We start from the raw sequence: 16,085 nt of genomic DNA on the forward strand, positions 1-16,085 counted from the left end.
ACCTGATTGTTTACTAAACAAAACAGTCTATATGATGGCTAAACACCACCTGTCACACAGTTAAGGCCTTAAATGGCTCTCAAAGTAAAATTATATTATTAAATACTGAAATAACTCAAATGCATAAAATTATTTTAATTTAAAAAATAAAGGGGTACCTGGGTAGCTCAGTCAGTTAAGTGTCCAACTCTTGATTTTGGCTTGGGTCATGATCTTACAATTGTGGGATCAAGCGGCGCATAAGTCTCCTTGCTGAGCACAGAGCCTGCTTAAGATTATTTCTCTCCCCCTGCCCCTTTCCTCCATTTGTGTGTGCTCTCTCTCTCTCTCACTCACTCACTCGAAGGAAGGAAGGAAGGAAGGAAGGAAGGAAGGAAGGAAAAGGGAAAGGAAGGAAGGAAGGAAGGAAGGAAGGAAGGAAGGAAGGAAGGAAGGAAGGAAGGAAGGAAAAATAGAGAAGGACCCATATAAATAAAATCAGAAATGAAATGGAAGTAATCACCAACACCAAAGTAATAAAAAGGTTATAATAGACTACTTTGAAAAATTACATGCCAAGAAATTGGGCAACCTAGAAGAAATGGATAACTTTCTAGAGACATACAATATTCCAAAACTGAATTAAGAAGAAAGAGAAAATCTGAAAGAACAATTACTAGTAACAAAATTAAATCAGAATTAAAAACCTACCAAAAATTAAAAGTTCAAGACCAGATGGATTCACAGGGGAATTCCACCAAACATTTAAAGAAGAGTTAGTACCCATTCTCCTCAAACTATTCCAAAAAGTAGAAGAGGAAGGAAATCTTTCAAATATATTCTATGAGGCCAGCATTACCCTGATATCAAAACCAGACAAAGACATCACAGAAAAAGACATCACAGAAAAAGGTCAATATCCCTGATGAACATAGATTCAAAAATCCTCGACAAGATATTAGTAAACCACATCCAGCAATACGTTAAAAGGATCATTACCACAATCAAGTAGGATTGATTATGGGGATGCGAGGATGGTTACACATTTATAAATCAATCAATGAAATACACCATATCAACAAAACAAAGGATAAAAGTCATACAGTCATCTCAATAGGTGGGGAAAAAGCATTTGACAAAATTCAATATCCATTCACTATAAAACTCTCAGCAAACTGGTTTTAGAAGGAACATAATTCAATATAATAAAGCCATATGATAAATCCACAGCTGACATCATGGTCAATGGTAAAAATTGCAGTGCTTTTCCTTTAAGATCAGCAATAAGACAAGAATGTCCACTCTCACCACTTTTATTCAACATAGTACTAGAAGTCCTAGCCATAGCAGTCAGACAGTAAAAAGAAATAAGTGGCATCCATATTGGTAAAAGAAGAAGTTGAGCTGTCTCTTTGCAGATGACATGATAGTATACATAGAAAACCCTAAAGACTCCACCAAAATGTACTAGAGGCAATAAATTCAGTAAAATTGCAGGATACAAAAATAATACTCAGAAATCAGTAGTTTGTATGCTTATAACTAAAGTAGCAGAAGGGGAAATTAAAAAAATTCCACTTGCAGTTGTACCAAAATAAAATAAATAAAATACAGTAAAATACACTACCTAGGAATAAATTTGACCAAGGAGGCAAAAGCCTTGTAATCTGAAAACTAGAAAAAGGTCCATGAAAGAAATTGAAGACAACAAAAGCAAACAGAAAGCTATTATCCCATGCTCATGGATTCGAAGAATTAGTATTGTTATAATGTCCATACTAGCCCAAAGCAATCTACAGACTCAATACAATCCCTATCAAAATACCAGTAGTATTTTTCACAGAACTAGAACAACTAAAACTAAAATTTGTATGGAACCACAAAAGACTCCGAATAGACACTCTCTTTAAGAAATGGTGTTGAGAAAACTGGACAGCTACATACAAAAGAATGAAACTGGACCACTTTCTTTAACCATACATGAAAGTAATCTGAAAATTGGTTAAGGGAATAAATGTGCAACCTGAAACCATAAAAATCCTAGAAGAGAACACTGGAAGTAATTTCTTTGACATTGCCTTAGCAACATTTTTCTAGATAGGTCTGTTGAGGCAAGGGAAACAAGCAAAAATTAACTATTGGGACTGCATCAAAATAAAAAGCTTTTGCATAGTGAAGGAAACCATCAACAAAACAAAAAGGCAATGTACTTAGTTGAAGATATTTGCAGATGACACATCTGATAAGGGTTTAATATCTAAAATATATTTTAAAAACTTGTACAACTCAACGCCCCAAATAACCTGATTAAAAAATGGGCAGAAGACCTGAATAGACATTTTGCCAAAGACAACTAGATGGTGAACAGACCCATGAAAAGATGCTCAACATCACTCCTCATCAGGAAAATGCAAATCAAAACTACAATGAAATATCACATTACATCTGTGAGAATGGCTAGTATCAAAAACACAAGATACAACAAGTACCTGTGAGGATGTGGGGAAAAAACCCTCATGCAGTGTTTGTGGGTACATAAATTGTTACAGCCTCTGTCCAAACAGTATGGCAGTTCCTCAGAAAATTAAAAATCAAAATACCATATGATACAATAATTGCACCTCAGAGTATTTACCCAAAGAAAATGAAAACATTAATTGGAAAAGATATGTGCATACCTATGTTTATTCCAGAATTATTTACAATAAGGAAGATGTAGAAGCAAGCTAAGTGCTCATTGATAGATGAATGGATAAAAATGATGTGGTATGTACATATAATGGAATATTATGCAGCTATAAAAAAGATATCTTGCCATTTGTAACTACATGGATGGAGCTACAGGGTATTATGCTAAGTTAAATTAAGTCATACTGAGAAAGGCAGATACCATATGATTTCAGTCATGTGTGGAATCTAAACAACAAATGAATATATCAAAAAAGCAGAAATAGCCTCATAAATATAGACAAAAAATTGATGGCTGCAAGAAGGGAGGATGGTGTGAGATGGGCAAAATGGGGAAAGGGGAGTGGGAGATACAGTTATGGGAGTTAACAAGTCATAAGGATGAAAGGTAGAGCATAGGTAATATAGTCAATGATAGTAGTATATGGTGACAGATGGTAGCTACACTTGTAAGCAGAGCATAACAGAAGTTGAATCACTGTGTTGTGCAGCTGAAACGAATGTAACATTGTGGGTCAACTGTACTCAAATTTAAAAATTATAATTATTCAGTCTATTATAACTGTTCAAATAGTCTGTTTCTTCTTGAGTCTGTTTTGATGGTTTATGTCTTTCTAGGAATTTGCCCATTTTATCTAAGTTATCTAATGCATTGACATACTCTTATTCGTAGCATTCTCTTAGGATCCCTTTCACTTCTGTGAAGTTGATAGTGATTATTTCAGTAATTTGAGTTGTCTCTCCTTGCTTTTTTTTGGTCAGTTTATGCAAAGATTTGTCAATTTTGTTGATACTTTCCAAAAACCTATTTCTGGTTTCACTGATTTTTCTCTAGTGTTTTTCTCTACTGTGTTTTAAATTTTTCTGTTCTAATTTTTATTTCCTTCCTTCTGTTAGCTTTGGATTTAGTATGCTCTTCCTTTTTCCAATTCATTAAGGTAGAAAGGTTATTAGTATGAAATCTTTTTTTCTTACTCTGCTCAGGCTACTATAAAAACATTACTGTAGACTGTGTGGTTTAAATAACAGAAATTCATTGTGTGGTTTAAATAACAGAAATTCATTGTTTTGCAATTCTGGAGGCTTGAAGTCCAAGATCAAGGTGCCTTCTTAGTCATATTCTACCTAGTCAGATTCTGGTGAGAACTCTCTTCCCAGATTGCAGGTGGCCCCTATCACTATGTCTTAACATGGTAGAAAGTAAGACAGAGTAAGTTCTTTGGTGTCTCTTCTTACAAGTGCACTAATCCTACCATAAGCCCTCATGGCCTCATCTAAACCTAATTATCTCCTAAAGGCCCCTATCTCCAAAGCCATCACATTAGGGGTTAGGGGCTTCAATATATGAATTTGGGGGGATATGATTCAGTACATAACATTTTTCTTCTTTTTAATGTAGATGTTTACTGCTTTAAATTTCCTTCTATGAACTGCTTTTGCTTCACCCCATAAGCTTTCCTTCTGTTACTGATTTTTAAATATCATTCCACTGCTAAGTCCAATAGCTGACACCCCCCCCCCAGGTAAGTTTCCAACCTCTGCTCTTTTCCCTGTAGATCACAGTTTCCTCTTTTTTTCATATCTCATAATTTTTTGTTGAAAACTGGATGTTTTAGGTAATGTATCATAGCAACTCTGGATACTGATTCCCATCCTCCAGAGTTTGTTGTTTTGTTGTTTATTTGCTTAGTGACTGGGCTGCACTTTTTCTTTGAACTTGAGTTCTCCTACAGTGTGCAGCCTCTAATGTCATTTCTCAGAGGGAATAGCCTTGAGCATATGCAGTCACCCTGGAATGACACAATCCTCTTCGAGTGTCTCTCTTCCTAATCTCCCTGTCAGGCTGATAGCTGGTCTGCCTCTGTTGCTGTCACACCCAGATGTCAGCCTCCACTAATTGCAGGCTAATTGCTGTATTCTTTGGTGAGAGGTCCCCCAGACATAAATTAGTCCAGTGTAATCTAATAAAGCTTCCAATAGAGCTTCTGCCCTATGTGTGGCAGTAGGTGAAGGAAAGGAACCCAGGCCTATCAGGTGTGCCTTGCTGGAACAGAGCTTTTGCATTATGGAGCTAGGGGTAGCGTGGGATAGGAGGAGAAATGTTAATGACTTGTCCCTTGTGGGGAGAAAGCATAGCCTTTGACTGGGACCTGGAGGGAAAGAGCCTCCTGGCCTTACTTGGCAGGACTAGAACTTCTGTGTCAGTGTGCTGAAAGATGGGGCAGGTCATGGCTCAAATGCTGTAGACTCACTGTTTTTACTAAGAATTAGTTAATTTTCTTGTGTATGTTTCTCCCATTTTCTGTATGCCCGTAGGACACTTTAAATGGTGGTGGCTGTGGTTTGTTTTCATAATTTTTCAAGTTATAGTTGTTTTGTTGGAGAGCATCTGTGGAACTTCTCACACTGAAATTCTGGAAGTGTCCAACTCTCACTCATGTTGAGGGCTCCATTTTTGAAAACTCTCAAATCATACCCTTAATTTAGAGCTTTACAAACTTATAGCCTTTGAATCAAATCCACATAAAGTTTCATTGGAATACCATCATGCCCATTTGTTTACATATTGTCTATGTCTGACAGAGTTGAGTAATTGCAGCAGAGACCATTTGCCCCAGAAAGCCTAAAACATTTAGTATCTGGCCTTTTACAGAAACAAAATCTGCCAATCCCTACTTTAGTTGGTCAGCTTTACTAAAGTCTTTTATTACTTAAAGGTGCTCCTGTAGTAAATGAGTTGTCAAGAGTACCAACTACAATTAAAATCATATTTGTCTTAAAAACAAAAATAGAAGATTTATAATATAAAATGATATTTACTGGGTTTTTTTCCCAACATTTTCAGATTTGGTAGCTCAGCGAGGAGAAAGATTGGAATTATTGATAGATAAAACAGAAAATCTTGTGGATTCGGTAAGTATGGGATATGGTAATGTTTTTTCAGGGTCTAAATAAAGTAGAGAAACTGTGGGTGATGGCTAACATAATAGGGAAATATGTTAAATTTAATAATTTGCGATTCTTTTTTCCTTTCTAACCTCCATTATGTGATAATGTTGTGACGATGAGGATAATAATGAGGTATAGGTATAGAATAAAAGCCACAACCCATTAGAAGCCATTAAGAAAATTTTGGTTTGGGGAATATACTCAATATACAGTATGGAAACAGTTTTGTAAAGCTTTAGATTGGTGCCTTTATAATTTAGCTCAGCAGCATATACCAGTTTCTATACATTTTGTGAAACATGAAACAAATATGCAGGCCAGTTGTGATCCAGCATGAATCATGAAAACTGAACAGTTCAGTCTCTTTCTTGCTGACCATGGCAGCTTGAGCCTTCATTGTATCAAGCAAGAGTCATTTGATATTGGGAGGGGCCAATGAGCCCTACTTATGCTACAGTTATCTGTGTCTTTGCACTTTCCATCAGGAAAGTGGATGAAGGTTTTGAGGAAAAGATGATAGATATACAGTGAATAGAGGTGAGTAGATGGAGGGCAGAGATCAGTTAAATTTTAGGTCTACACAATTACAAATTTAAATATAGAGTAGTTTACACCTTGAAATGGATCAGTGAGTAATCATGTTTATTCTTACTGGCAGCTAGATCCTAGTGGTTAGGAGCACAAGCTCCACAGTCAGGATGCCTGGGATAAATCACATCTTTGCCACTTAGTAGTTTTGTGATCTTAGGCAAATTACTTAACCTCTCTATGCCTCAGTCCTCATCATCTGTAAAATGGAGATGTACCTCATTAAAGCAGGTAATGCATGCAAAATGCCTAACACAGTATCTGGTGCAAAATAAGAGCTATTTCAATGTTTACTGTTATTGTTAGTTTTATAGAGACATCTATTAACAATAGTTCTTAGGAGGATAATAGTTTTATTTCAGTCAAAGCACATGGAAATTGGAGGAAGGGTGGTACCATACAGCAAGTCAGAATACCAGGTTTTTATAATGGCTCACTTTGTCACCCATTGCTATGGGGCAAAGAAGTATCTGATTCCAGATCTGCAGACCAAATTCTTAATCTATGAAGATTGCCCTATATTTAGCTAGAACAGTCTGTGTTTGGCCAGTGTTAGTATAGTTTGTACTTTCCAAATAAGTCTTTAATTTTGTTGGCTGTGTGACCCGGAATAACGAAAGATACTAATTAACTAACAGATGTCTCTCTTTATGGAGGAATAACCTATATAGGGTAAAGTGCGGCAAGTGTACCATTCAGTAATCTTTTACACATATATCTATACCTATGTAACCACTGCTTAGGTCAAGATAAAAAACATTTCCAATACCTCAGAAAGCTGCCTCATGCTCCTTCCTATTAATAATCCCCAACAGAAGTAGCCATTTTATGACTTATTTCACTCTAGATGATGTTTTGCTTGTTTTTAAATGTATAGAAATGGATTCATATGTTATATACTGTTTTCTCTCTGGCCTCTTTCACTATTAGGCCTATGAGATTCATCCACATTGTTGCACGTGGTAATAGTTTATTTTATTGTTTTATACTATTCCATTGTATAAATTTACCTACCACAATTTGTTTATCCATGCTCACCTGTTGGGATTCCATTCTAATTCTAGATTCTCTGTTTTGTCCCATTGATCTGTTCATTTTTTCAGCCTTTTTTTTTTCTGCATTTCATTTCGGATACTTTCTATTACATTTCTTTTGTGGTTTGTAATCTGTTATTATTCCCTCCTCATGTATTTTTTTGTCTCTACAAGTTTGATTCGGTTCTTTTTTAGATCTTCCACATGTTTCCTTTGCAGATGCATACTTTCCTCTACCTTCTTGAGTATCTGAAGTATATGTATAATTGAAATGTTTCTTCCACTTTTGGTGAACTTGAGCATACAACTTTGTTTGGTATATACCTAGGAGTGGAATTGCTGGGCTATTAGGGAATTTTGTTGTTCGGTTGTTTTAAACTGTTTGTGTCCTGGTGGGAATTATTGAGAAGTCACTCTTGCAGAAGAAAATGGATAATGGATGAAGCAAAGTTCCTTGGGTTTTGGGCCTCATACAAGTAAATACATAACCTTCTTGTGGAAATTGAACAGATTTTTATGGCTCAAATCCCACAATTATATTAGGCAGAACAGGCAAATGTGTTTGCAAACAACTGACTTAGAGGGAACCTTTCTTACTGGAAAAGCGTAAAGAGGAAAAGGCTTTCACACTAGCAGGAAGAACCACTTCTGATGCTTGGCACCATACATATTACTTTGGTGGAGAAGAAAAAGAGGAGAAGCTTTTCCAGTGGGCTCATACTGCTTACTGTATACCTGACAGAGTCCTGCTTCTGAGAACTAGTGATTATGAATGGCTAGTCTCTACCTGTGATGACAGTAATAAATTCTTGATTCAACATGATTAATGAAAGTAAAATGTTTACAGAAATTACTACAAATCAGTCATGCAGTCAGTGCCAGGGATCAAATAATTCATGTTTTTTTCCCCTAGTCTGTGACCTTCAAAACAACCAGCAGAAATCTTGCACGAGCCATGTGTATGAAGAATCTCAAGCTCACTATCATCATCATCATCGTATCAATCGTAAGTTTTTGGCATTATAGTGTGTTACTTTATTTTTCAAACTTTAAGAAGTTCGAAGCTGGAATTCTTTCTCAGTTGTTAGCACTCTGAAATGAGCTACATATAACTTTCAGTGGTAAGACACATGAGCAAGAAGAGGCTTTGCTATGAATTCACTCCAAAATATTCTACTTACATCTCATCTTGCTATTGAGAATGTTTATATGTAAGGAGTCATGCAAGGCATTCCAAATATTCCTGGATATTTAATGTTTTTGTCACTACTGAAATGGCGTTCTTTTAAAATTACATTTTGTGGGGCACCTGTGTGGCTCAGTCGGTTGAGCCTCCGACTTCGGCTCAGGTCATGATCTCACAGTTCGTGAGTTCGAGCCCCGTGTTGGGCTCTGTGCTAACAGCCCGGAGCCTGGAGCCTGCTTCGGATTCTGTGTCTCCCTCTCTCTCCTTTTGTATTTAAAAAAATACATTTTGTAATTGACTCCATATTTTCTAATTACATTTCTATTTTCTAGTTGATTGCATGTTCCATTTCTTTATTTCTCTTTTCTCTTTTCTAATCTGTTTTTGTGTCTGGCAACTTTCCATAACTCTTACTAGTTATAGTAGTTGGTCAGTTTATTCTGTATTCTGATTCTTCTGTCAGGAGTCAGCAAACGTTCTGTAAAGTGCCAGGTAGTAAATATTTTAGGCTTTTTAGGCTGCATGTAGTCTCTGTCACATATCCTTTTTTTTAAAAACAAACCTTTAAAAATATAAAAACCATTCTTAGCGCACAAGCCATGGGCTGTAATGTGCTGGCCCCTGCTATAGGTAAATTATGATACCATCTGTTAATAATTTCAACCTCATCAAATTTATACATGCACATTATATATAATTCTGTGTAATTACATATAGGTATGTATACATATATATATATATATATAATTTAAAGTTACTAGCAGTGTGGAATAATTATGGTGTCAGTGGCATCTTTAGTTTCTGGTTTTAATAGGAATGCTTCTAATATTTCATTTTTAAGAGTCATAGGTACTATGAATTCTTGTTAGATTTTTATTTTCAAGTTAAATAATTTTATTTTTGTTTCTAGATTGCCTAAAGTTTTAGTCAGGAATAGGCATTTAATTTGGGGAAATGATATTTCTGTTCCCAATGAATTAATAATATGACTATCTACATTTAATATTAATATAAATAATTACATTAATAAACGTACTTAAAATTATCCTTTCATTTCTGGGATAAAATACTAAGTGGCTATCATGTAGTATTCCTTTAATGCATTATGAGTTCTGTTCCATAATGTTTATTTAGTAGTTCTCTTATCTAGTATTTCTCTTGTCTATAAATATAAATGAGTCTATATGCTGTTCTCCTTTTGTAACCCCTATGTAAAAATAAATTGGACCTCTTTGAACTATCCTAAATGTCTGGTAACCATTTTAATATGCTTAAACTCCTTTTTGCATTGCATTCTGGAAGAATCATTCAGTTCACTCTTCCTGTTCTTCCAGTTAATTTTCTTTTCAGCTCTCTTCATTCTATGTATTTATTTTTCATAGCCATGCTTTAAATTTCTAAGAATTCTTATTATGCTTAGTATAACCTTTTTTTTTTCATGGAATTGTCCTTGTAACAGATGTACCATCTTGAATTTCTCCGGATATATATTAAGATATGCATCACAGGGAAGTAGCTTATGCTATGGTGGGAACGGCTAGGCAAGTTCAAAATCCTCAGGGCAGGCTGTCAGGAAGGGCAGGCTGGACCTCTGGGGCAGGAACAAAGCTGTAATACACAGGCATAATTTCTTCTTCATCAAGGAAACCTCAGCTCTGCCCTTAAGGACTTCTAACTGGTTGATTTAGGCTAATTCAGATTATGTAGGATAATCTGCTTTACTGAAAAGCAACTGATATATGAGCTTTAATCACATCTACAAAATACAGTAACACCTAGATTTGTGTTTGATTGGGTAACTGTGTACTGTAGCCTAGCAAAATTGACACATAAAACTGACCTTGGAGAAAAATAGTCATGTTTATCTCTAATGGGTCTATTATTTTTATTTTAAGAGCTATTTGGAATCCTTAGTAAATTTTAAGAGTATAAAGAGGTTCTGAACCAAAAGTTTGAGACTTGCTGCTCTAAGGAGAGTGGGAGGAAGATGCTTTACATTGAAGGTAGTTTGTGGCTGGGCAAAGCAGCCTTTCTCCCTATCCTGTTGCCATTTGCAGAAGCCCAAAGTTAATTCTGAGCAGATTCCTCTGAATCAGCTCCACTTTTCCTTGACCCCCTGTTGAAAGACCTCCGGTTTAGATAGCTGGATCTACCTAACAGAGAAGGGCAGCCATCGATCTGTTGATGTTATACTGGAAATTGTGCCATGGCCTTGAATGTTTCCTTGCTCAGGATGCTCAGGTGGCACATTCTAGGCTCCTTAGCTTAGCCTTCTTCTTTCTGCTTGGGTCTGGGAATTTAGATTGATTTATAAAGCTAGATTATTGTTAAATTCAGACTGTATTTATTGATTACTTACTACATGCATAGCACCGCTCTTAATGCAGTATCAGTCTTTCCCAAAAGCTGTTGTCACCTAATATATTGTACTTTAGCTTTAAAAATCCTTATATTTCGTCTGTGGCAAATAGTCAACTTCATGTCAAATTGGAATATCTGTGTGTGTGTGTGTGTGTGTTGTCTGTGTGTGTGTGTGTGTGTGTGTGTAGAGTTTAAACTATTCATTAATAGCCAGAATTTGCTATAAACCATCCCCCTCCCTGACATTTATAGAGTAGGCAAAAACACTCTGCTGACTTTTGGAAGTGAGCATGGAATTCATAAATGTATTTTTTTCCAGGCACTGAGTAATGAAATCAGCCACTTAAAGATCTCAAAAAAGTTGAAATTTAAAGAAAGACAAATGACTAAATTAATGCAGTGAACCTAATTTTTAAAATAAATATATCTTTGGAATTTAGTAATGTGAACAAGCATATACCATTAAAAAAATCATACTTTAAAATTACAATACAGTTAAAAAGCTAACACATCTACAATAGGACTAGTGTTTTTACTGTTACTTGTATTGTCAGCTTTCCTTTGATTCGGTAATTGTAATTATATCATTATTCACTAAAAGTTTCATAACATTCTTGCTCATAGATTATATAGATGTAGAATCTCTCCTTATACTTTTAAATATTTCTAATCATCCTAATAATGAAAAGCAATGCATGTGTAAAACCTAAAAATGTGCTTCATAATAAAATCATACTTCAGGAGAATTATGATAATTTGCGATCTTGATAATTAATGATGTTTCATGAGAGTTAACTCATGTAGCTTGATTCTGCCTGGTTCCTAGTGAAGAGAAACAACTCCAGTGCTTTCTCTCCCAATGAAGAAAGTATAGTGGAATTCAAACGTGTGAGAGCTATAATAAAAAGGATCATTTTAATTCCACTTCTACCTTTGAAAATACTTGGTTGGTGTATTATTACACAACTGCTACTGTAATGGAACTAATACCTGTTAATAGGTTTTTGCTTTGCTTTATATTTATGAGCCTATGATAGATTCAAGAAAAAAAATTGCCTTCCCTCTCCCCCTAGGTGTTCATCTATATCATTGTGTCACCTCTCTGTGGTGGATTTACATGGCCAAGTTGTGTGAAGAAATAAAACAAGGAAAAGTTATCATTAACCAAGGATATGAGAGAACAAGGAGTTAAAAGCAATCCATGTGATTCAAGCCTTTGAATACTGACAGATGGTGTCTGCCAGTCTCTTCAACTCTCTTCTATTTCTTTTTTTTAATCTTGTTGTATGCTTCCAGATTTATCTTTGTCCAGTTTATTCCAGTGCACTTCAGATTGAACCATTTATTGCAGCAGTAGCCTTAAAAAGGCTTTTGTTTCTTTAGTTCATTAACTAGAGTCATCTGCTTAGAGAAACGTTTTTGTTTGCAATTGCACAAAGCTATCACCAAGGTAGAAACCACCAGTCTTAAACACTGTCTACTAAGACTTTGGATGAACTTTGTTTGTGCACACAACAGTATTCAAGAGAAAGCATTGCTAACATCTCATCCTAATGTCTTTTGCTATTGAAGAGTTTTAGGTGCTTGAAAACAATATAAATGGAGAATTGTTGTTACTTGGGGAATTGTAATTAATTTGTTGGTGCTGCTTGTTTCCAGGAGCCCATGCAGGTAAAGTTTTAAACATTTTCTTTCAGTCATATGGGGAACATTTTGCTAGCCCATTAGAAACACACAGATGTAACCTTGTCCTCCTAGTATTCACTTTCAGGAAGAAAGTTTTAACCATTCACAAACTTTGCAGAGCTTGATATCCTCTCTTTCCCCCATTGCAGTTGATTTGAAAAGATGATGGTTTAAATATTGTTGAAGGTTGTGGTTTTTTATATATTTCTTTCTCTTTGGTGGATAATTAGGGCAATTGTACGGTTAATAGAATGGGTAGTATAGGAGATGGAAAGGCAAATTCTTCTGGCTCACCAGAGAAAAATAAAAGAACCACAGTGGATGTGCTAGTGGTTTAGAGATGTATGAAGAGGAGGTAGTGTGGGTAATTTTTTCCAGTCTGGGAGAAGCCCAAACTGAATATAGTCAACTGCCAACTCTAGGGTTTGGGTTTGACTGCTGTTGAATACTAGTTTTAGTATCCTTTGTGGATTAATAAATTCTCTAATCTGACTAGTTTTGAAGAATTCTTTTGTGAAACTTGAGAGTAGACATTATGGTATATAGAAACAATACCAGAAAGTTTAACATCCATTTAACTGCAGTGTGGGAAAACTGGAGTGTGATCATACTGCTTTGGCTACACTGGCATCTGTTAGCTATTATGTAGTTTGGTGTGTATCTGAAAGGACATTTGCTGCCCTAAATCTAATTGCATTTATTTATCAATAAATGCCAGTAAATGGAAATTATGTTACATTTGACTATTTTCCAAATGAAAGAACAATGTAGTCTGTAAAACCTAGCCATCTGTGTAATCCTAGTCACGTGCCTTGAATATATACGTGTCACATAATCTGACTCATGCTACCTGTTCTTCCATATGCATACACCTTTTCATTCATGCTCTCTGATTCATTTCTTTGACATATACTTTAGGCCCACTGGAACTCTTCGTGATCACACATAGCACAAGTGTTTCTCGGTCTTCTTTATCAACACTAATGCCTTTTAATTACATCAGCATTTCCTACTGGAAAACACATTTCTTCCAGGAGAACATTTGGCATTCCTGAATAATAATTTCCAAATGTCTTTAATCCAAAGAAAAAGACTTTAAAGCTTATTTCCCTTTCTTATACACACCTGAGTAAAAATGATGTGCATGTTTTAGGGATAAATTACTTAACTGTTCATTGGTCTATTTATGTATAAGAATGCTTTTGAAAGCACATATCTTGTTTTAAATGACGCACAAATTGAAGGCATTAATAAAATTTAAGACTACTGCAATGAGCTTTCCTCCTTGAATCTAATTTCGTCTGATGACGTTTTATCATAGTTCACTTATGCTAAAAATACATTAAGAATTGTGGCCCGGGAGGAGTTAAGATGGCAGAGTAATAGGGGGAGCCTATGCTTGCCTCATCACTTGAGCACAGATAAATATCAAATCATTCTGAATACCCAAGAAATCAATCTGAGGACTTAGAGAACAAACTGCACAACTAGTGGGAGAAAAGAGGCCACACTGAGGAAGGTAGATGTAGAGATGGGATCTGGAGGAGAATAGAATCATGGGTGCTGCAGAGAAGCAGAACCCCTGATTAGGGAGAGAGGAGAGAAGGAGAGTGAGAGTGCATGTGCAGTGCACAAGGTAAACAATTCCCCAGGGGTGCCTGGGTGGCTCAGTGGGTTAACCATCTGACTCTTGGTTTCGTCTCAGGTCATGATCCCAGGTTATGGGATCAGCCCCATATCAGGCTCCGTGCTGAACATGGAGCCAGCTTGGGATTCTCTCCCTCTCCCTCTGCCCCTCCCTGCCTTGCATGCTCACTCTCTCCCTCCCTCTCTCTCTCTCTCTCAAAATAAACTTTTAAAAAATTCCCCAAAATCATTGATGGGGAAAATGAGAGGACCTGATTATCCCAAGTTTTTATAAGCAACAGAGCTCAAAGTCTGAAGTCTTAGAAGTGCACACCATCACCAGGGTGGAGCTTGGTGGGCATAGAGGTGTTCCTGTGGAGGAGGGCAGAGGCCCAAGAATGGACAGCATGGTCTGAGAATCCTCTGGGTGGCACTGGGAGAGACAGTTCCCCTTCTTGGAGTGCATTTAGGAGAGGTGGCACTGTCTCTCCACAGACAGCAGAGTCATTAGGTACCATTGAGTTCATTAACATAGCAGAGGCACCTGCTGAGGGCAGCTAACTTGGATGTTGGCTTTTTGCTGAACTTTACCATAAACTCCAAGCCCCTGTGCATTTGTGCAACTGCCCTTCTGGGACACACCACCAGCTGCAGCACGGCAAGACTCTCCCCTAGAAGATCAGTGCAGGTCCATGCCATGACAGATCCCTAAAATTTGGAGTTTTGAAACCCAACCAGTGCACCTGAGGTACAACACAGGACTGTGCTGCTGGGTGGGCAGATAAAACACAGGACTGTGCTATTGGGTGGGCAGACAGCTCAGACACAGGGTGAAGTCAGGGATCTGAGGGATACCTGGGACACATGAGGGGAGATTATTTACTCTTCTGTGAGAGCTTCATGAACAGCAGTGGGCATGAACTCCTCAGGGATGAGAGAGGAGTGGGATGATGCCATTTTTACCCCTGCCCATCAGTATGGACAGACTTCAGTGAGCAGCACAGCACCCACAGTGGAGTCTTGAGCAGCTTGCGCCAAGCCCCACCACCCCACCCCACCCCACCCCCGTGTTCTGCAGGTGCTTTTTTTTACTAGGGCATGTGTGCTGTGAGAGCAGCAGTGGGCCCCTCCCCCAGAGGACCATAAATACACACACACACACACCAAGTCTGCTGGCCATAGAGTGTTTCAAAGCTTCAGCTCTTAAGAGAAATAGGATCTAGCCTCTTTTAACAAGCAGACCAAAACACACCTAATTAAAACCCACCAACCAGTGGGCAGGGTCCAAACACTCCGCAACACAGGCAGAGAAACTCTGCAGAGAACTTAACGGAGGGAAACAGCAGCCAAAATACAACAGCAGAGTGAACCCAGCATGCACCAGAAACACTGAAGCTCCAGGCCCTGGACAGTATATGACATCTTCTTAATAGATCCATTACTGTCAGGAGTAGGAAACATAACAGGCATTCCTAACATACAGAAGACAGAGACCTAGACAAAATGCCAAGACAGGAATTTGTCCCAAAAGAAAGAACACAAAAAGATCATGGACAAGGATCTAATCAAGAAAGATAAAAGTAATATGAACCAGAATTTAAAACAACTATCATAAGGATACTAGCTGGGCTTGAGAAAAGCATAGAAGATACCAGGGAGTCCCTTACAGCAGAGATAAAAGACCTAAAAATTATGCTGAAATAAAAAATGCTATAACTGAGGTGTAAAATCAACTGGATTTAATGACCATAAAGATGGAAGAAGCAGAGGAATAAGTGATATAGAGGATAAAATTATGGAAAATAATGAAGCTGAAAAGAGGGAAAGAAAAATATTGGATTATAAATGTAGACTTAGGGAAATCGGAAACTCCATAAAGCATAATAACATTCATATCATAGAAGTCCCAGAAGAAGAGAAGGAAAGGGGGACAGAAAATTTATTTGAGCAAATTATAGCTGAAAACCTCCCTAATCTGGGAAGGAAAC

At 37.0% G+C, this 16,085-nt stretch overlaps 1 protein-coding gene across 2 annotated transcripts in view; it reads left to right on the forward strand.

Annotated features, from left to right (window-relative positions):
- Positions 1 to 13,743, forward strand: part of VAMP7 (vesicle associated membrane protein 7) — a 58,824-nt gene extending 45,081 nt beyond the window's left edge. For both annotated transcript variants that reach the window (XM_015085459.3, XM_053201914.1), the window contains 3 exons: positions 5,513 to 5,580; positions 8,152 to 8,244; positions 11,859 to 13,743. In XM_015085459.3, the coding sequence (XP_014940945.1) occupies positions 5,513 to 5,580; positions 8,152 to 8,244; positions 11,859 to 11,927 (230 nt within the window). In that variant the 3' untranslated portion in view covers positions 11,928 to 13,743. The remainder of the gene's footprint in view (positions 1 to 5,512; positions 5,581 to 8,151; positions 8,245 to 11,858) is intronic.
- The last annotated feature ends 2,342 nt before the right edge of the window (positions 13,744 to 16,085 follow it).

This window comes from Acinonyx jubatus, chromosome X (genome assembly GCF_027475565.1).
Source record: "Acinonyx jubatus isolate Ajub_Pintada_27869175 chromosome X, VMU_Ajub_asm_v1.0, whole genome shotgun sequence".
Classification (NCBI taxonomy): Eukaryota; Metazoa; Chordata; class Mammalia; order Carnivora; family Felidae; genus Acinonyx; species Acinonyx jubatus.